This window comes from Misgurnus anguillicaudatus, chromosome 13, assembly GCF_027580225.2.
Source record: "Misgurnus anguillicaudatus chromosome 13, ASM2758022v2, whole genome shotgun sequence".
NCBI classification, from domain to species: domain Eukaryota; kingdom Metazoa; phylum Chordata; class Actinopteri; order Cypriniformes; family Cobitidae; genus Misgurnus; species Misgurnus anguillicaudatus.
In genome coordinates, this window is record NC_073349.2 from 14,812,348 (window position 1) to 14,832,974 (window position 20,627).

The 20,627-nt window shown below is 37.9% G+C and overlaps 3 protein-coding genes across 3 annotated transcripts; 1 reads left to right on the forward strand and 2 right to left on the reverse strand.

Moving 5' to 3' along the window:
* Nucleotides 1-309: 309 nt before the first annotated feature.
* trpc4apb (transient receptor potential cation channel, subfamily C, member 4 associated protein b) lies at nucleotides 310-9,415 on the reverse strand. The gene is made up of 19 exons (XM_055187991.2): nucleotides 9,258-9,415; nucleotides 8,801-8,929; nucleotides 8,603-8,719; nucleotides 7,131-7,188; nucleotides 5,753-5,808; nucleotides 5,522-5,650; nucleotides 5,158-5,359; nucleotides 4,844-5,029; nucleotides 4,617-4,759; nucleotides 4,404-4,532; nucleotides 4,268-4,326; nucleotides 4,090-4,191; nucleotides 3,923-4,006; nucleotides 3,644-3,734; nucleotides 3,420-3,560; nucleotides 1,654-1,765; nucleotides 1,339-1,451; nucleotides 1,039-1,245; nucleotides 310-959 (listed from the first exon to the last, which is right to left on the reverse strand). Exons 1-19 carry the CDS (start codon nucleotides 9,378-9,380, stop codon nucleotides 816-818), a joined length of 2,325 nt encoding a protein of 774 aa, XP_055043966.2. The 5' UTR covers nucleotides 9,381-9,415; the 3' UTR covers nucleotides 310-815.
* Nucleotides 9,416-9,901: 486 nt separating this feature from the next.
* Nucleotides 9,902-13,454, forward strand: emp3b (epithelial membrane protein 3b (MAM blood group)). The gene is made up of 5 exons (XM_073875130.1): nucleotides 9,902-10,147; nucleotides 12,083-12,173; nucleotides 12,623-12,727; nucleotides 12,864-13,004; nucleotides 13,181-13,454. Exons 2-5 carry the CDS (start codon nucleotides 12,098-12,100, stop codon nucleotides 13,354-13,356), a joined length of 498 nt encoding a protein of 165 aa, XP_073731231.1. The 5' UTR covers nucleotides 9,902-10,147; nucleotides 12,083-12,097; the 3' UTR covers nucleotides 13,357-13,454.
* Nucleotides 13,455-14,494: 1,040 nt separating this feature from the next.
* nsfl1c (NSFL1 (p97) cofactor (p47)) lies at nucleotides 14,495-19,932 on the reverse strand. The gene is made up of 9 exons (XM_073875129.1): nucleotides 19,771-19,932; nucleotides 19,164-19,261; nucleotides 18,998-19,072; nucleotides 17,704-17,869; nucleotides 17,473-17,570; nucleotides 17,278-17,385; nucleotides 16,179-16,316; nucleotides 15,409-15,567; nucleotides 14,495-15,297 (listed from the first exon to the last, which is right to left on the reverse strand). Exons 1-9 carry the CDS (start codon nucleotides 19,870-19,872, stop codon nucleotides 15,135-15,137), a joined length of 1,107 nt encoding a protein of 368 aa, XP_073731230.1. The 5' UTR covers nucleotides 19,873-19,932; the 3' UTR covers nucleotides 14,495-15,134.
* Between the last annotated feature and the right edge of the window lie 695 nt (nucleotides 19,933-20,627).

Genomic DNA, 20,627 nt, shown 5'->3' on the forward strand with positions numbered 1-20,627 from the left:
CACGTGGTTATTGTTCTGCGCGGCGCCAAATACAGTCGCGCGAGCCTTTTATGGAGGGCTGATTAGTTGAATTTATAGTATTTTTATAAAGAGAGACAACGAAGACATTCTTGGAGGTGCACCAAGGATTGTCGTAAGGGTGAAAATCGACCCGCTTATCTTTGTATGTGTGGCGGCCTTTAGAAGACACAAAGTCAGAGTAGACCTAGCCTTATTCTACCAACTATTTTACAGAATATGATAACAGGCTATTCAGACTAATATACCCATACATACCTCAAAAAAAACAAAACAAGTAAAAGTCACAAATGTGATAAAACAATTTATTTTCTTTTTATATTGTTAAAGTTGCTGTCACTCTGTGAGTTTGGGGCAAAAAAGTTACATAGAAATCAAGTGAGAACTACATACATTACATATACATAAATATACAGACAAGACAAGTATGTAAACTAAGCGGACCATCAACATAAGCCAGTAGGATGTCCCTGAAAATCACAGGCCTTTTTTACCGTGAAGGATAATAGGCAGTGAGGTTCAATTCAACCTGCGGGTGAGCACCCTTGAACAAATAACTGTATGGGTAGAAAAACATCCAGAGTCCAGTGCCAAACCAAACACACACAAACATCTTCTTACATGCTCCCAAGCATACAATACATTCACTGCACAGCTCATACTCACCACAAGAGCCAACACACAATCAGACCAACATCCAAATCCACACAAACCAATTCAGTAAAGCACCTGAATGTGACCAGGTCTCGGGAAATTAGACACGGTGACAGAAATCTGAAGTCCTTTTAGTTGCGTCTCTACACTGACAACTCTCTGAAATCTCTGTCCAGGTCCCTGTAAGCTTCATCGATGTAGGCTGAAACGGCACAGCGTGAGCTTCTTCCTGAACCCAGGAGTACCGACACAGTCTCTTTCCAATAGGTGAAGGGAATACATGAACTCTGCACAGAAAGATACACAGAAACATTAGCTTAACAACTCAATACAACGCTAGTGTTTGGCCAATCGTGGTAAGCTCACATTTTCGAGGCAGGTGCTGTCCTTATCCTTGTTGAGGTAGTGGTGCTGCCAGAAGCGCAGTAGGTTGTGGAAGTTGTTGAGCAGGCAGCCGGGGTATTTCTCGGCATACTCCTTTTCTCTCAGGGCGCTCAGATAGAAAGGCAATTTGCCCCTTCTCCTTGCCAGCATTAGTATCACCAGACTGGTGTTCAGACAGCTCACGTTCTCCTGTGATTGGTTAAAAACCCTACATGTCAGTTTTAAACCATTCATCAAATTCAGTCAACAACACCATAACAAAAAATTTATCTCCTATCTTGCCTGGGTGAGAGTCTGCACATTGATGATGTTGATCAGTCTAAAGAGGAAAGTTAACCTGTTCTCCATTTGAGCCATGTAGGACAGAAGACGACACTCTGAAAACACTTCAACCACTGAGCAAAAGAGAAATACACATGGTTTAATCTGCATAGGAGTACTTTTCTGACCTTTTTTCTACATAAAGTCATCCTACATAATGTAAAGAACACTTTGTTAAAATATAACCTTGATATTTTTAATATTGACCGAGTAAGGTCATGTCAAAGATTAAAATCAAAGAGTGAAATCACATTTTGGGTCACATTTAAGCCACACCTTTCATGTCTTCAGTCTGGCTCTCAAAGCGGTCCAGGGAAAGCACGATACATCGCACCAGCATGTTAGAGTCCACCAGAGAGCTGTTGATCTGAGTCAGGAACATCTGAAACTGAGATAGGAAAAAGTATGTCACTAATGCTGCATACAAACCAAATGCGAAGAATCGCATTCCATCCTCTAGATTACTCGTGGGATTTAACTTCGTGTCATGCTAATTTTTTGCTTAAAGGGACAATCAACTTTTTCTGAAAATAGGCTCATTTTCAATCTCCCCTAGAGTTAAATATTTGTTTTTATCATTTTGGAATTTATTCAGCTGATCTCCGGGTCTGGCGCTACCACTTTTAACATAGCTTAGCTTAATCAATTGAATCTGATTAGACCATTAGCATAGCACTAACAAATAACCAAAACGTTTCTATATTTTTCCTATTTAAAACTTGACTCTTTTGAAGTTACATTGTGTACTAAGATGAACGTAATATCATTGCACCTGCTGCAACCATGTTACGGCAGCAAAGTCCTTGATTATTGCACATAAATGAGAGTATAGTTCCTAGCCTATCTGCCTAGAAAACTGCAACTTTTAATTTTCCGTCGCTCTTAGTACACGATGTAACTACAGACAAATTAAGTTTTAAATAGGAAAAATATCGGAACTCTTTGGTTATTTTTAGCGTTATGCTAAATGGTCTAATCAGATTCAACTGATCATGCCAAGCTATGCTAAAAGTGGCAGCGCCAGACCCGGAGATCAGCTGAACGGATTCCAAAACGGCAAAAATCAAATCTTTAACTCTAGGGGAGCTGGAAAATTAGCATATTTTCAAAAAAAGTGGGGTGCATATTAGGGATCGACCGATATGGATTTTTTTGTGCCAATGCCGATGACCGATACAGGCTGCCAATTTTCTTGAGCCGATATTATAAATAAATATGTAAATAATGCCGGGAAAAACGGCGAACACAGCAGCCATGTATCAGCCGATGCCGATACACATAAAACTCGCAAAAATCGGCCTATCACTAGTGCATATTTTCAACTTGCGCAAAGACTCATTTGAGGGGAACAATTTAAGTTTTCTCGTCGCAATTCGCATTAAAGCTGGGATCATTTACCAGAATAACAGAACAGCGCATCACCCGCTCCTCATGATCTTATCATAAACTAAAATGCATCTGCAATAAATATGCACCTGGTTTCTCGAGAGAGAAATCACAGATAATTAGCAAACTTCAGACCTACCAAGTTCATGACTTTAAACACGTCAAGTGTCTTTAAGGGATCTTAGAGTATGTGTGTAAATGCACGAACAGATTCCAGAAAATAATTGGAAGTGTGAATGAACCAAAAATCAAACAATCTCGGACTAATCCCAGATGCATTTTCCATAATCTCTGTGTGAAATAAGCTTATGTAAAGTGAGATGTAGGGCTGCACGATAAATCCCATGTAATTGTCACTTGCCTCTAGTCAGTAAAGCCGGTTTCTTGATTAGTAGTAAATCGCCATCACAGAGCCTTAGTTCAACAAAAAGCTAGGCAATATTGCATTCATAATCGCAGGCAATTATGAATGCAAAGTCCACAATTATGAATGCGATATTGGCTAGCTTGTCAGTGAAGTACGGCTCTGTGTAGTAAATGCCGCTCCATTTGAAAGCAGGCGATGGCAATTTACTACTTACCAATGAAACCGGCTTTACTGACGAGATGCGATTTATCGTGCAGCCCTAGCGAGATGGCCTAAATCAAACCCAAACCTTTTCCTCCGTGTTGACATATTTGTTGAATCTTTTGAAGGCATCAATGTTGAACTTCATGAGCTCACCAAGAAGGTCAAAGTAGCTCTGGAGGACATCATGGGACTTACAGCCACTATCGATGATGCAATAGAGAATGTGCTGCCAGAGGAGAGAGGAACAGATGGTAAGAAGTCACAAATTAGACAAATTAAATTCGCTAGACACATGACTACTCCACTCACCTCTAACAAACCTCTTCTGAACAGGAACACTTGGTCGGCATATGATGGTGTTCCCCTAAGAAAACTCTCCACTGCTCTCGCCTGCCAAAACCTAAAGTAATTAAAAATTTTCTTATTTAATACATGCAAAATAACAATTTAAGTTGAAGTTAGGGTTAGGTTGAGTATTTGACCCCCTTCACTTTAAGCCTACATTATCATAAATAAAAGCATTTAAGAGGTTTTATAAAAGAACAGTGATGAGAAAATTAACTTTATACACACAATTGGAGATATCACCTGAATGAAGAATCGATCGGCTCTTTCTTCATGACCGAGATTAACCGTGTAAGAAGACCTTTTTTACCATCACAAACAAGGTTCCTATAGTAAAACATGAAAACTAATTAACCAATAAGAAGTAAGCGGAGTCCAGGATTAAATAGAAACATAAAAAGTCCCCGTACCTGTCTGTGTTATTCAGAGCCTCCATTTCAAAGATGTTAGCATTCAGGTAGATTTCACTTAGTTCATTCAGTTCTTGCCCACTTAGAAGAAGGTACTTATTTCTGAACAATACAGGAAAGTCCCAGTGTAAGTCTACTAAATGCCAACGCACTTATTCATTTAATCTCTGATACTCACTCATGATGATCACTGAAGCTCTGCAGAAGTCTGAGGAACTGAATTTTGAATGATATCTCCTGATGTGAACAGAACAATGATGTCAGTGTGATTAATTTATATATAATAACTTGATTAATAAAGAAGTGATTCTTACTGGACTGCAGTCACAATTCTGGTTCTGTCGATGTAAGACATGACTAGATGGCTGTTTTCTCCAGATCAGCTTATCAAACAGGTTATTGAGTCCTGGGATTAACTTAAACTCCGCAAGCATCCTGTGAACCTATGCATAGGAAAGCAACCACATGATTGGACCACAAGACACTAGCTTGCTTTTGTTGTTGCTTTTTTTACACAGTAACTTTACCTGATTTCTCTGTCGGCCCATAAGCAGCACACATAGCACATAGAGAACCTCAACTTTGTACATGATCTCATGGACTATTTTCATGGACTGCGGCAGTCGGTGTCTAAGTGGACTGGAGGACAGTGAACTCTCATCAGATGACTCTGAAAGACAAATCAGACCATGAATAAATCAGACAAAGATATAGACAGACTAACAACAGCAGATTTGTTTTTTTCCCATCTTACCTGTACCGCTCTGCTCCGCTTCCTCAATTGCTAACTGCATGAGAGCATCTAGCACCAGGGCGTTGTCAAGCCAGCTGTGCCAGTCTTCAAGTTCCAATCGTGTAGAGGAATCTGCAGCCTCTGTAACTTTCCGTGTGGCCAGTTTACAAAGGCGCTCAATAAAGCCTGGGATATTCAGGAGAGCCACTATAGAAGGGTAATAAAGTGCTTGATCACATGATTGCATTGTTCATGCAATACAACTCGACTGGTTGAAATGTCCTCAAATGGGATGTAAAGTATCTACAATTATGACAGAAAAAGTGCTTTCTGACCCTGGTTGCTCTCTGCTTGTGACGGGCAGGTGCTGGTCTTTTGCTGGGACATGCGGGCGAGGAGGGTGTGTTTGTCATCTACACCCACATCGGGCTCTGATATGGTGACGGAGAGGATACGACAGAAGTTGGCAAGTTGCTGCTGGTTGAAGCTCTGGACCAGACTGGTGAGGTTGGGAATTTCGTCCAGTTGGACCATTTCCTATTGAAGTGATTTATGTAGTTTTATAATTTACAACGCATACTGTATATTATTTGCAATTTGAATGAGATCTGATCGGTTTCTTGGAAAACAAATCATGTTACGCAGGAACTTTAATGATTCCTGAAAATCAAATACAAAGACAAATGCATCAGTCTTTACCTTCCTGACAGTCAGAATGTCCTCAATAAGAGTGGCAGTTTGTAGAAAAACTTTTTTGTTCGACATAAGACTAAAAAGAAACAAGACAAAACCATCCCTCGCCGCAAGGCTTTTGGTAACGCCTTCTGTCTGCAAGACAAAAGCAGAGGTTGCAATCAAATAATGATAAACCACATTTTTTTGCATTATTATTTAGACTATGTGACATCATCTACACTTGACAGTACTTACACATATACAACAGTTGTAAAGAACGCTCAGACAGTCTTTGATGAGATCATCACTCACTAAAAAAATAAACGCAAACGTTGACTGAGAAAATCAAATATCAAACATCACATATTGTTTGTTTTTTAAACAGTTGTGCTAAAATTACAACAAGTAAGCCCCGTTCACACAGCACAATGATCAATGAATTGCCATGAAAGTGCTTCCTGTGATCCCAGGATCAATCTCGGGAAAAGGAGTTAATGGAACGGATCCTGGATATGGGCATGAAGCAGAGATCAGGGAGCTCTTCACTATCCCAGGGTTCCCACACCTTAGTTAACTTAAAATTCAAGGACTTTGAAGGTCCAATACCCTCAAATTCAAGGACTAAATGTGGGGACACATTTCAAACGAGGGCAAGGTTACATTCTGTTACCTTTAAAGATACATTGTTACAGTTCCCTTTCAAGGGAACTCGCGTAGCGTCACTGCGGTGACACTTTGGGGACGCTTCTAGGGGTAAGTGCGTCTGAATGTGTATATCAAATTCAACCAATGGTGAGGCTTAACAACAAAAACAGGGTGATGCAGGATCCAGGAAGTATATCGCTATCTGAAATATTGTCAAAGACGGCGTTACAGGGACGCAGGAAGTACGGCAAGGGAGACGCAGGGTCTTTTTCCCTTCTCAGGGAACAACAGTTACATACGTAACCCGAGACGTTTTCATGTGTCAAACACAACTATGCAAAAACGCATTTTGATATGAATCAACATTTGCATATAGAAGATATAAGCATTTAAAGTGAACAGTTGAGCACGTGTGCTTAAAAGGCTAGAAATTTTATGATATTATCCTACACTACACAGGGAATAATATGGATTTTTTTTCCAGAAAACTTCTTGCATAAAATAGATTCAAGCACTTTCAATGTATCTATGTATGTATATTTTCAAAAACTTCCCAGGGCCTTATTATTTCCCCCAGATTCACAAACTTTCAAGGATTTCGAGGACCCGTGGGAACCCTGCTATCCGCGCTGAAGCTGAGATTGCTCCCCAGGTTTACTGAATGGCACGCAATGTGCTAGCTTATGATCGAAACAGAAAATAAAATGCACGATTGTGGTTTCTCGAGTGTGAAATCGTTTATATCATAAGCAAACTCATAAGACAATTCAGAAAAAATTCCACAAAGTGCACGATTACAATTTCATTACACGTCACACGCTGATTTCACGTCACACGCTGATTTCACGTGTCTTCACAGGATGTCTGTGTGAAAAGGTTTCAGAAAATCACGCGGTGTAAATTGACCAAAATCAAACGATCAGAATCTGTGTGAAAAGGGCTTTTGAGTTTAAAATGCTTACATCAAAACAAACTTAAATATGCTTACGTATTGGTGGGTCTCCCTGTTCTGTGAGTGTAGGTCGCATTAAAATCTCTACAAACAGCTGTAAAGGAAAACAAGGTGATTTTTCTGCAAATTAAGGTACATTCACATTATAAGCGACTAGCAGTAGCAAAGCGACACAATCTCATTGATTTCAATGAAAGCTTGTCGACTTCCGGCGACAAGAGAGACAGTTACCGTTGGTGACTCACGCCCCATTTAGACAGCCAGCGACCTGCAGTAGCAAAGCGACGTGATCACATTCATTTCAATGGAAACCTGGCGGCTTCCGGCGTCACGAGCGAAAGTGACCGTTGGTGACCATATGGGCGTGTCCAGCGACGCGAGAAAGTTAAGAAAAGTTTAACTTTATGCAAATGTCGAGCGACTTTCAGGAGCGACTACCAATGAGAACAAAGCAGTGGAGTAGTTCACGTCATCTGTCTCTCGTCAGTTACTGGGGTGGACGGTACTCATTCGTTTATGACAACCAGATTTAGAAACGCCTCTTTTGAAAGAGACGAGCGACACACAGCGACAAAGTCGCATATAATGTGAATGTACCTGTAGGCAGCTATTTACAATATTTACATATCAGAAGTAATCCAGCTATTCAGTGTCTGATTACTGTGCTTGTGATGGGCAGATGCTGGTCTTTTGCTGAGACATGCGGGCGAGGAGGGTGTGTTTGTCCTCACACCCACATCGGGCTCTGATATGGTGACGGGCTCAAATTTTACATTTATCCTTAAAGGGGAAAAGGGGAGTTTCAGCTATTTCATGCATTTTGACAATGTTTAAGAGTTGGATTACTCATGGTAAACATGGGGAAAGTGTCAAAAAAAGCAGTTGGACGTGTGACAGAATGCTTGTCGCCAGGGTTTGTACAAGTTTTGGAAAGTTATTTAGAACATAAAACTTATATGGGCACTTTAACCAGAATAGCACACACACCAATCAAGAGCTGGCACGAAATCAACGTCACCAAAGAAGTGTTTTGTTGTTTGTAAGGAAAATTTAAGCTTCCCAAAGACCACAGCCTTATGGAAACAATGGATATAGTTTGTTTATGCGGGGTAGCAGCGGAGTTGTGCATGTGTGTTTGTTTTACGCTGAATTTTTCTTGGAATGGGGCGGTCCCAACCGGGTCATGAGTCGCATGCAGCAAGTAAAACTGCATCAATTGTCTGTGTTTTGTTGGCAATTGGCGCATGGGTGCCTATAATGTAAACAACATGAATGTGTAGTAAATCATAAATTATGCAAAGATAGTGGGATAATGTTGTGTGTGTGTTGCTTGTTCGTGACTCGCTGTTTTGAAAATGTTATGAATTTTACAAACTGTTTTACTTCATATTATGAATAAGAATCGAATCACCAAATTGGTCAGGTGACAATATCCAGCCGTAATTTTGCTTTCAAGCTACTCTTGCATGTAGTTTTTGGTTGAATTTGGCAGATTCATGAAAACTCACATCAACTCCGCCAAAGAGGTCAAATGTATACGTATTGGGTGAAATCGACTCCAGGGGTGTTTTGCGCTCCTCTGTGACGAATGACATGGCCTCCATAGACAGCAATGATGACAGCTCCTGCACAACCACAAAACAACTCGGTTACACAGGAATCAACATCTGCTCACAAAGTATATCACAGTGAGGGATCTTGAATACCATGACCATGCTGTGAATCTTAGAGAGATCACTGTTTGGATGGCTGCTCTCATAAAGCCTCCTCAATAACACTGGTATTCCCTGCCATTTAACTCTTTTATCTCTCTCCTCCAACACAGCAACAGGAACCTGCACGTGACAACAGAATTTATTAAGCACATATTAGGTACCTTAAACAAGAAAGACAAGGTAGAAAGTCTGCTATTGTTTCTATAATAATTGCTTTAGCTTTAGAGAAAACGTGCAGCTTTAATGCACAGTAGCCACTTTGATTTTGACGCAAATTACACATACGTCATCTACTGTAGGAAAAGGATATGTTTGATTTAAACTGTCATAAATGAAGTCATATATATTTCTGTCTGAGCAACTTCTCACTACGGGTTCTTCAGGCCTTCGAATGTAAACACTAGCTAATGAACGGCTGTATCGCCTTCAAAAAAATAAAACCGTTTACCTGAGTCCCTCTAATCAACCCCGTGCCACTGATTTGGCCATGGCGGATTTTATTAAGGATGTTTATACTTGTATTTCCGCGGTTTGTTTGGGTCCGTGAATATCCGGAGCCCCTCGTCGCCATTGCTTTTCCTCTGACGTCGTGACGTTCAGCGACACCTGCTGCTAACATAATAGAGTTGTTACTCCCCCCTAGAGGATGGGAGCTGTAATTACAGCCAGGGTTTTTTATGTAATCAAATAATAAAAAGAAACATTAACTAAATTCAACTTTTAAAATAACATATGATAATGTCTAATACATTTATCAATCTACACATTTATTACTAATTACTACTATTGGATTAAAGTAACAACAAATCATGTTTTGTAGTAAGTAATATTAACGAGTTTTATACGTTCTTCTGGGCTATACTATATTTTAATATTTTTTAATATTTCGGTCCAGCTGCATGCATGATAAATAAACATTGAAGTTCCTGTTCCATTTTTTCCCATTTATGTGAATTTAATTCCCATAACTCCATCTCTTGGGCTATGGTGAGTGAAACACACCCTTGTCCGCCCCTCACATGATTTATCTTCAAAAGGAGATTGAAGTTTTGATAAACGTTGCATAGGAAGTCGGCCCAAACCCTTTAAAATGATAAAGTAGTGGTGAGGAAAAGGGGACGTGTGCCAGTGCTCATGCGTTTCCTGAACACACATGAAGGATCTGATCTAAACTGATAGCAGGGTGTGCAGGACAACCGCACAGCAATGGACATAGGCTACTGTAAAATTCAATGAAAGGAAATGGGCGTTTCTGGAGTTCACCCCACAAAAGGGAGTAGAGACCTGGATAAACGCTGGTCTACATAACATTTTCCTTCTGAACTTGGATTACTTTTGGTAAGTTTACCATATTTTTTCACTTTTATTAATTTTAGAGTTAAACTGAAACAAAGTTTAACTAAATTACATTTATGTTTTTTTTTACATTTACACTTATGCATCAGGCAGACGCTGTATTCAAATCCTAGATCAGCTTGTTCTGGGCCGAATCTGGCTTAATTGGGCATTTCTGGCTCTCTTTTGTCACAGCATTATGTGAAACAACAGCATTCGGCCGAAGTGTGGCGTGATCGCCAACTTAAAGCAAAAGGCACTTTTTGAGCCCTGGTTTGCGTTTGGTCTGCCACAAAAAGAAAAAAATAGTTTGTTTTTAGTTGGCCGAAGAGTATAAACAACAAAAAATGTTTTTGTCATGTAAAAAGTCTAAATATTTTTGTTACTTTTCAAAACCAATGTATCAAACCATCATAGGCGGAGCTTGCAGGGGTCATTGGCTAAAATCATATTTTTTTTTAAATAAATTAAATTCCACAAAAAATATACATAGTAATTTAGGTTTTATGTATACATTTTAAAACGTTACATTGTAAAATACTTTGTAAAACAATTGTTAATCTGGTCAAAATATTTGTATTGATCAAAACGTGGCGCTGGGTAAAGTCACTTTTATCCAGCCGTCCAATCACGATGGAATAGAGGCGGGACAAAACTCCACACTGACTAACCGAAACATCATATGCCTTTATTACTGAACAACAACATAAAAGCTAATAGCTTGTTGATTAATATATAACACCCGTGCTACCACAATATTAACACGCAATGATTAAACAAATTTCTGCAAAAACAGACACTTATAAGACAAACCTTTCGAGGATGTTGTATTATTGCAACCAGCACATCAGCGCTTCTAAAGCGCCCCCAAGAGTTCTTTTCTAGAACAACGCCTAAAAACCTTTTGTGTAGTCTGTGATTTTACACAAAGCTTGTAATGTACTGTTCACTGCATAGAATTGTGTTTACATTTTGAATACGCATTAGAAGTGAAGAAAATGAATACATTTAATCCAGATATTAAACTTTATTGGAAAAAAAATATAGTTTTTATGGGCAGTCAATGCAAAGGAGGTGTCAATGTGCAGTAGTCAAACATAGTAATGAATAAATGATTTCAAAATAAAGAAAGAGAAATAAATGATTCAGTCTGCACTACATTAGACAAAAGACTTAATGGGTATTTAGAGTTCATTTCTGAATGGGTGTTTTTGAGTTGTAGTGGGGTTTAGTTTCAGTCCTTTCAGTGTCTTTCTTCTTTAAGCAGATATTTTTATAAAAAAAATAAGACTTAATGTCAGACTTGATGTAAGATTGATTTTTATTTCCAACCAAAATGAACTAAAAATACATACGCGCCTGAGCCGTTTGAGTCAGAAACGGAGATGGCAGGCCAGAGTTTAACATTTTTGCAATGGAAATATGCAGTTTCTGAATGCAGAACTTCAGTCTTAAAAACATCTGCAAGGCCTGAAAGAGATCAAGCCTCAGCCAAGTAAGAAAAAGTAATGCAAAAGTAATGCAAAAGTAATGTAAGTATTACTTTCCATGAAAAGTAACCAAGTAACGCAATTAGTTACTTTTTGGGGAAGTTACTTAATATTGTAATGCATTACTTTTAAAAGTAACTTTCTCCAACACTGCTCGTTGCTTCAGAAAAGTAATATTATTAAGTGATGCGGGTTACTTGTGATGCGTTGACCCCAAACACTGTACGTTTTTAACAGTATGTGTCTTTCATGGGCATCGAACACATAGCTCACAACTAAGCTATAGGAACACTAAACATTAGATCAAAACGTAGCTACAAAATGTATTAAATGGTTACAACAAAGGAATGAATTTGGGCTTGGACATTTTTGAATGAAATGTAACTTAAGTCACTTATTTTTGTTATGCATTGGACAACACAAAACAGCTTCTGATGTTTGTTGACAGGTGCTGTTTTGCAGTATGGCATCCCTCCTGATATTTATCACTCTACTTCATCTTACTATACTTACAGTTTTATTTATTGCCACCATGGAGAAGTTCTGAGTCCCAGTGTGTTTTAAATACCTAATACTACAAATTAATATACAATTAACTGATTATTATACAATGCATGCATAATTACTATCCAAGTCAATATTTTGATACACAATTTCTAAGCACATTATATCAATTCCAAACCACATCAATCTAAATAACTTTCTCATGAGCATTTAATTATGCATTTTCAGTGTGAGTTAAACCTTTTTGGCCCATTTTTCCTCTAAAAGGAAATCTGTGTAATAATTACGCACACCTGAAGATAAGGTGTATTTCACTTCCAACCATCATTAACAATAATATCACTTATAAATGATAATATACAATATTAGCAGTATTTGATAAAATGTGATCAAAATATTAACTTGCATAATAATTATGCATGCAGTGTACCATACATAATGTCAATAATCATTAATGTTTATGAATTGATTACACTTCTTATTCAGTTCTGGTGGGTTTGGGACAATAATGAGAGCTCAGACCTGTGGCACAACTGCAGATTTACCAATGAAACAGAGGGTTTGGTCTGTGAATCATCACATGAGACTGGTAAAACACCTTTATTTTAAGCATTTAAATATTCAGATTTATATTTGTGATATTAATGACTGTCTGCACACTAATGAATTGAATTGGAATGTCCTGGTAACCAATTCAATGTTAAGTTCAATGTTTTCTCCATCAGAATGGCTTCATGCTGTCCAGGTTCTGATGATCCTGGCCGTGATCTTCTCCTCCATTTCATTCCTCATATTTCTGGCTCAACTCTTCACCATGTCTAAAGGAGGACTCTTCTACTTCACTGGTGTCTGTCAGGCATTTGCAGGTAATTGTGGCTAAATAGGTAAAACTGTAACGTAATCTCACAACAGTGTGAATGTGCTTCAGTGTGTTTAAATTAAATGTAACATCAACACAATCCAATACATTTTAAAATTTAGTTTATTTCCTCTAAAGATAGACGTTTCTCCTGTTACTGACATAGTCCATTTTCTCTTCCAGGTCTAAACGACTTTACTGCCGCACTTATTTACACTCTGCACTATAAAGAAATCATTAAGGGCTCCAGGGATTTCAGCTCAGGACACTTTGGGTTCTGCTTTATTTTGTCCTGGGTTTGTGCACCTTTGCTTCTGTGCAGTGGAATTATGTACATCCATCTGCGCAAAAGGGAATAGAGGATTTGTTTCCCAAATGCAATTGTTATTGAAACTTCAGTGAGTGATTATAAACCTTATAATAACTCCATGTAAGAAATAAAAAATGTTTTCACTTATTTAGACTGTAAATAGCCACATAAATATTCAATGCTGAAAAATATACATTACACAACACAGATCATGCACAGCACAGAACTTGTTTAACTAATATCAGGGTTCCCACACCTTAGTTAACTTCAAATTCAAGGACCTTTCAAATTCAAGGACTAAATATGGGGACCCATTTCAAGTGAGAGCAAGGTAACATCGTGTTACATTTAAAGATACATTATTACAGTTCCCTTGCGAGGGAACTTGCGCTGCGTCACTTCGGTGACACTTTGGGGACGCCTCCAGGGGTAAGTGCGTCTGAATGTGTATATCAAATTCAACCAATGGTGAGGCTTAACAACAAAGACAGGGTGATGCGGGAGCCAGGAAGTATATCGCTATCTGAAATATTGCCAAAGTAGGCGTTACAGGGACGCAGGAAGTATGGCAAGGGAGACGCAGCGTCTCGTTCCTTCTCAGGGAACAAGAGTTATATACCTAACCCGAGACGTTTTCATGTGCCAAACACAACTATGCCAAAAAGCACAACATTCGCATATAGAAGATATAAGCATTTAAAGTGAACAGTTTAGCACGTGTGCTTAAAAAGTCTAAAAATTGTATGATATTATCCTACACTACACAAGGAACAATATGGATTTTTTTCCCAGAAAACTTCTTGCATAAAATAGATTCAAGCACTTTCAATGACCTGTATATATGCATGTATATTTTCAAAAACTTCCCAGGGCCTTGAATTTTTTCCCCCAGATTCACAAACTTTCAAGGACCCGTGGGAACCCTGTAATATATTAGATTAGTTTAATAAAATGGGCCACTGATACTCCTATACATTACAGTGATATCCAGGCAAAATTATTAAGATAATGTATATAAATAAAGCTGAGTAACTCCTAGATTAATATCAATACAATTGTTTTCAGTAATGTGTCAAAAACAGATCAAAAACAATTATTGTGACATCAGGATGTCATTATGGCTCTACATTTTATAACACTCATCATAGCCACAAGCCACCATTAAAAGTGCATAAAAAAGTCTTCAATGCCAGACAAATAGGTTTAATATAAGGTTTACCACACCTCTACATAATCACGCAGTACGTCCAATTTTATAATCAGTTGCTGCATAGAATACAAGATGGCCACTGATATGTTAACCAATGAATTAATTTTACCATTGTATACTTACAACAAAACAAAATAGAAAATAGTGTGACAGTCTAAACAGCAAAATAAAGCTTCAAAACTTATAAAGATCATTTGGTAAAAAAAAGTTTGAGGTTGATCTTGGAGGTCAGTTTTACTGTGGATCAAATATATATAAGGCTACTTTAGATTTGGTGAGGGAAAAAAATGAGGTGACCAAAAGGAAAGGACATATAGCTGCAAGATAGACACTGAGGTAAAGGATGTGAAATCTCTTCAGAAAGCTCTTTATTTCAATCTGAATGTTAATCTGTTATTCTAAAACCTTAAAATTTGTTAGATCTCCATTTCATTCCTTTCTTCTTCGCTTTGACTATAGCACAGTGTGATTTTGTTCGACCAGAAACACCCACAGCCCCCTCAAACTGCAACAGAGGAACAACATCACTAAAGAAAACAAAATTAAGTAATAAGAAGTCCGTTCAGTCCAGATATCTCCAGAGGGCTTTTATAAAGCCCAGCCATCAGATGGCGCCATCACTTCAGCCGCTGCACAATGACAGCATTCAGCAGGTTGGCTTCCTTCAGCGTTTGGCTCTCATCCGTCAGCTCCTTGTTGGGGAAGGTCGTCATAAGAACGAACTCTGTGGCGGCTAAAGCCGGGCGAGCATTTGCCACAAACTGACGCACATCAGACACACTGACAGAGAGAAAAGGAAGAAATAAGGCATGAGAAAGATCTACTGGGTGTGACTTATAAAATGCTTTGACTCATTGGTGGGTGGGATCTATAGCTAATGTAGGCTTTTACCTGTGGGTGTGGTTGAACTTCTGTACCAGTCGGCCTCCATCGGCCAGTCTGATCTGGATACTGGTAACCGGTTGGGAGCTGTCCACGCTTATGGAAGCACTTGCCTCAGCTTCAGTAGCAGCCTGCTCATGCGGGAGTGACACCAACTCTGGAGTTGCACTGAGGGAAGGCAGAGTAAAGAAGTCTTTAACAAAATTACTCCGTGTCAACATTTTTGTTAAGGACATTGGGGAGAAGTCTAAGGTGCTGTGTTCACAATAGCATACTAACAGTGGAGTCACTAGGCAACATTTCCACAAAATCCATGTTATTCAACATTGCCCAAAGAAGGCCTTTATTAACCCCCTGAAGCCGTGGAGATTATTTCTGTAAGGAATGGATGGACTTTACTATTTACTACTATTATAAAGTTTGGAACAGCCAGGACTCATCATGAATGTATACTTTGAAAACCATATCGTGTTTCGTCATACTGTATCATGTTTATTAAATAAATAAGTAAATAATATATATATATATATATTTTTTATTAGATATATATTGTGGATAAAACAGATGAAAATGCAGTCATGCAAAGAATATATTTTCATTTCATTTTTAATACCCGCCTAAAAAGATGAGTCAAATTCCACTTTACGACTTTCCATATTTTTAATTCAGGACAGTATTGCTTTGCTGGGCAAGTCACTTCCCAAGAATTTCTTAGGATTAGAAATCATTGTCTGTTCATGCATTTCTCAGGAACAAGAAAAGAAAAAGTGCTTTCCTACCTGCCGAGTTTCTGTCCTTCTCCAGTAAAGGCTTTAAATACATGTTTGGGTTTGGAAAAGTCTTCATCCCGATGGTCCTCCATGTCCAGGTTAACCTGACCACCTCGGAAACGCTGTCTTAATTCCAGAGGAATCTCACTGACAGAGCCAGAGGAAAGAAGTCGGAAAGGTTTAGTGATGACAATCACAATAATGTCCAATAGTGGTCAACTGATCAACAATAGTGAACTGATCACTACTAGTCGAATGTCAAGTTTAGATGTATTTTTTCATTTAATATTTTTGCCTCCAGTATCTTAACTCTTTCACCGCCAGCGTTTTTTTAAAAATGTTGCCAGCCAGCGGCAGAATTTTTTATGATTTTCAAGTTTAATGATTTCCGGAAAATGTTCTTCTTTAAACATATAAACATACAATATATCAAATTAAAGAAGAACAGACCCTCTGCTGTAAAAAACAAATAAAATAAATAAATAAATAAATAATTTATAAATAAATAATAAATAAATATTATATAAATACGTTTTTATCCTATCTTTATTTGTTCTTTTTCTATCACTTCTCAAATATGGGTAGGTTTATTCAAAAATACCAAATTTTGATCAAAAAGCATATAAGTGCGTTTTTTGAGAAGGACTTTTAAGAGAGAGCAGATTCAGAGAGATTATCAAAACATACACAGAGCAGGGAATACTTCTGTTTTTATAAATTGGGTAAGAGGGCCACCTGGTGGATAATATCGGAAATATGGATTGACCAAAAAACTCGTCATTGGCAGGGAAGCGTTTTTCTGCTAATGAAGAGTTTTCTCTTAATTGACGAGTTAACTCGAGTAAACTCTTTAATGGCGGGAAAAGAGTTAAAATAATAGTAAACTCATCCAAACATAGAAGACACAAATGTAACTACGGAAAATAACTACAGATTGTATCGTATCATCTTTAGCATAGTCACCCTTTGTCTAGCACTGGCAAAATATATGGCATTTTATTAATCTGCTTTCTTGAGGAATCATCCTATGATGTCAGCTAAACTTCTGTTAACTACTGATAATCTGAAAATTAAGGCCTATTAATCGCTGTAAGACTACGGTGCTCACCCTCTGCGGATAGACTCCAGGAAGAGGGCGTTTGCAGGATCAGTGTAGTTCCTAAGCTCTCCATCATCAAGACTAAAACCACTTTTCCACAGCTTCAGCACAACATTTACATGTTGGCACAGCAGCAATCATTTTTTAGATTAAGAGCAACTTTCCATGTCAGAATGACTCTAGCAGTCAAAGGCTGGTTGACTCACATCTTGTGAACTGCTGGACTGTCTTCTGTCTCCCACCACATAAGCTGACTGCTCCTCTGGTGCCGCACCCAATCGATAGCCACCGCCAATAAAAGGCTGTGTTAAGAACGTAGTAATAAGCAAATACAAAAATTAGACATTAAGAGTCCGAATTCGAGGGGTGCAGGAATTTGACCAGAACCAGAAGCACACTACATGAAATATATGACCAATAAAGTCATATAATTACCCTAGACTTGCTAGATTCTCCAGGTCCTTTGCCAGGTTTGTCAACAGGGACGGCCCCATGCTCCTTGGCACCCTTAAACAAGTCCTCAACCAGCTCATTTGGGCTCTTCTTTTTGGGAGGACCAACAATCTGTTGCCCACTGCGTTCTGACCCCCCAGCAAAAAACCTGCAGGAGAGATCTGATGTCACTTCTGTATTACTAACTGAATGACTGTACTGTGCTAAAATGCTTCATTTCATACAATAGTTGCCAAAAGTGACGTCCAATTGACATATTTATTCAAACACAAGATGTATTACATATTTTTAGGCATGTTGCATCAGTGTGTTTTGAATATAAAGCTTAATACTGAGAAGAACTTAAGGAGGTTTGGCAAAAAATTACACACAACACATGTGCAAAGGTTATGAAGACATAGCCCAGAAAAAAAATACTAAATATTACCACAAAAGAAGTTCAACAAATATTAATAATTGATAAAACTGCAGTCAATGGCAATGCATGTATTACCTGTGAGCAACCCCAATTCCCTAATATGCTGTGGTTTGCTTTTTTTGCCAAATAACTTGGTCGAAATACCTCAACATTTTAGTGTACTGTTTTGTCCATTTTGTACTATACAAATCATATTTTAATGGTTTTATCTAACCTGAAGGGGCATTTAAAGCAAACATTGTACAAATTTTCATCCCTGGACATCACTTTTGTCCACTGTACCTTGCAGTAATATGTAAGAGTACACAAACAGCATTTTAACAAGCTTACAGACAAAATGAGACAGCATGCCTTGTTGATGGTTTTCCATTATCTGGCTAATGGAGCCACGATTTATTTAAGGGTTTTGTCATTTCAATGTAATTTCTGTGATTTAGGATCATACATGCAGTTGTCCAACATTATACTATTTGAAAGTATGCAAAAATTGACATTTCATGTGGAAAGGCCATTTAAGCAAATAAGCTACAAAGCACCCAAAATGTACATTTAAAGATTTATTTAAAAACATTTCAGCTTTTATTAATAGTTCCTCTGAAATAGTTCATCATTTACTTACTTAAATGTTAAAAGCTCTAAATATACAAAAAACTGAATAATGGACTCTCAGGCTCTTCATATAAAATTTTAATTTTATATCTTTTGTACATTTGGAGCTTGGTGTGCTAATTTTATATATATTTTATGCTCTCATAGTTTTCTTGGTTGAATACTCACTTTGAGCTGATGCTCGTGCTTTTCTTTGTATTATGTCAACTACCCAAACAATGAATAAACAAACAATTACAACGTACTGACCTCTGCCCTTCCTCTTCACCGCTGTCATCTTCATCTGCATGCATCAGATCTCTCATCGACGTCACTCTGTGTTCACTAAAACAGCACAAACAGCAATGTTATTATATTAACAATAAAAGATATTGTACCATCGTAAGAACCCCAAACAATAGTAAACTTGTATTACCTTGGTCCTGTGGACCGTGATACAGAGCCCAGCTCTGGCTGAGGGATGGTGGCAATATCATCATCTCCTCCATCTTCAAAGAAATTAGCTAGAGCGAGCTGTAGGACACAGTAGAGACAACTGTCACTTTAGTTCATAGACAAGCACACACCGCATGAAAATTGCAAGTGCAGTGTCCACAAAAGCAATAGAAATCCAATGTATTATGACTACTAAAATGAAGAGAAAAAAGGCAAACGATGAATTATTCAACGAGTCCAATATCAGTTAACAGAGAAATGTAAACAACAGCGATCAATCCAGCAGGCCACACATAATACTAACTGTAACGTTAGAGGCTGAATTTCTATGTAAAATGCCAGGTTGGTTTATAAGCATCAACTTGCTGAGAATGCAGCGACACGAATGATATCATTAGAGTTTGATTAACCAGATAAACCAGCTTAAGACACTCCTGGTGGTTTTAATGTAGAGTGACTTGCACATTTTGTTAGCCGGTTACACTTTCTATCTGCTAGTATAGGCTTAATATCTGATGAAATTGCCGCTGGAATCTGCGTGTCTTAGCGGAATATTTAACACGTAAAATGTCCTGTATGTTGCTGACCTGTAGGTCCCATCCGGCTGACTCAAGAAAGAAACGAGCCCTTTCTTCATCAACATCAGTTACTGCGACGAAACCCCTCACCGCTTCTTCCCGCTCCGCCATTTTGAAGTGTTACTCAGAGGAAAGATCCGACAGGAAACAGAGACAACTAACATTTAGTTCCGACGTGCCATCTGTTTCAAATTTCTTTTCTTCTGGTTGAATGAATTTTAATATTCTGGTAGATACTTATAAATATTGTTACTGGAGCTGGATTCATATTTATTTTATTTTTAATAAATAGTTCCACTCACAAAAGAGTAAATTAATCTAAAAATGAAATAAATTTTAATTACATTTTGTATAATTTATTAGGAAGTGCATTTAGTTTTTATTATATTAAATTAAATTCTTTAAAATTAAATGCAGATATTACCTTTCTAAAGTTTTAGTTTGAAAAGAAACGTTTACGTTGTTCTAACTCATCTATAATACTTGCACTAGCCAGCGGATGGCAGTACAGACCGACCGTGTCATGGGATTTTACAGTGCAAAGCTTTCGCACACCAGCAGATATTTGATTATTTATTGTGTGGCTTGGATTTCCACAGATTGTTTTTACTCATTACTCATTGCTGATTCAAGTGTTTATATAATGAGGCTATGCTAAATTAGTTTGTGAGCATCTAATTTATTGCATATTGTTACTTCATAAAACCGTGAAAAATAATGTATTATTTTCTAGCACTCTGGGTGGTTTAATCTTCACAGTTAATCATTTTGTGATTACGACTAAACACCAGAGCATTTCATCTTTGCTCCTGAGGTTTATCATACTCACTACAGCATGTCCTCAAATAAAAGAGCCCTCTTTTTAG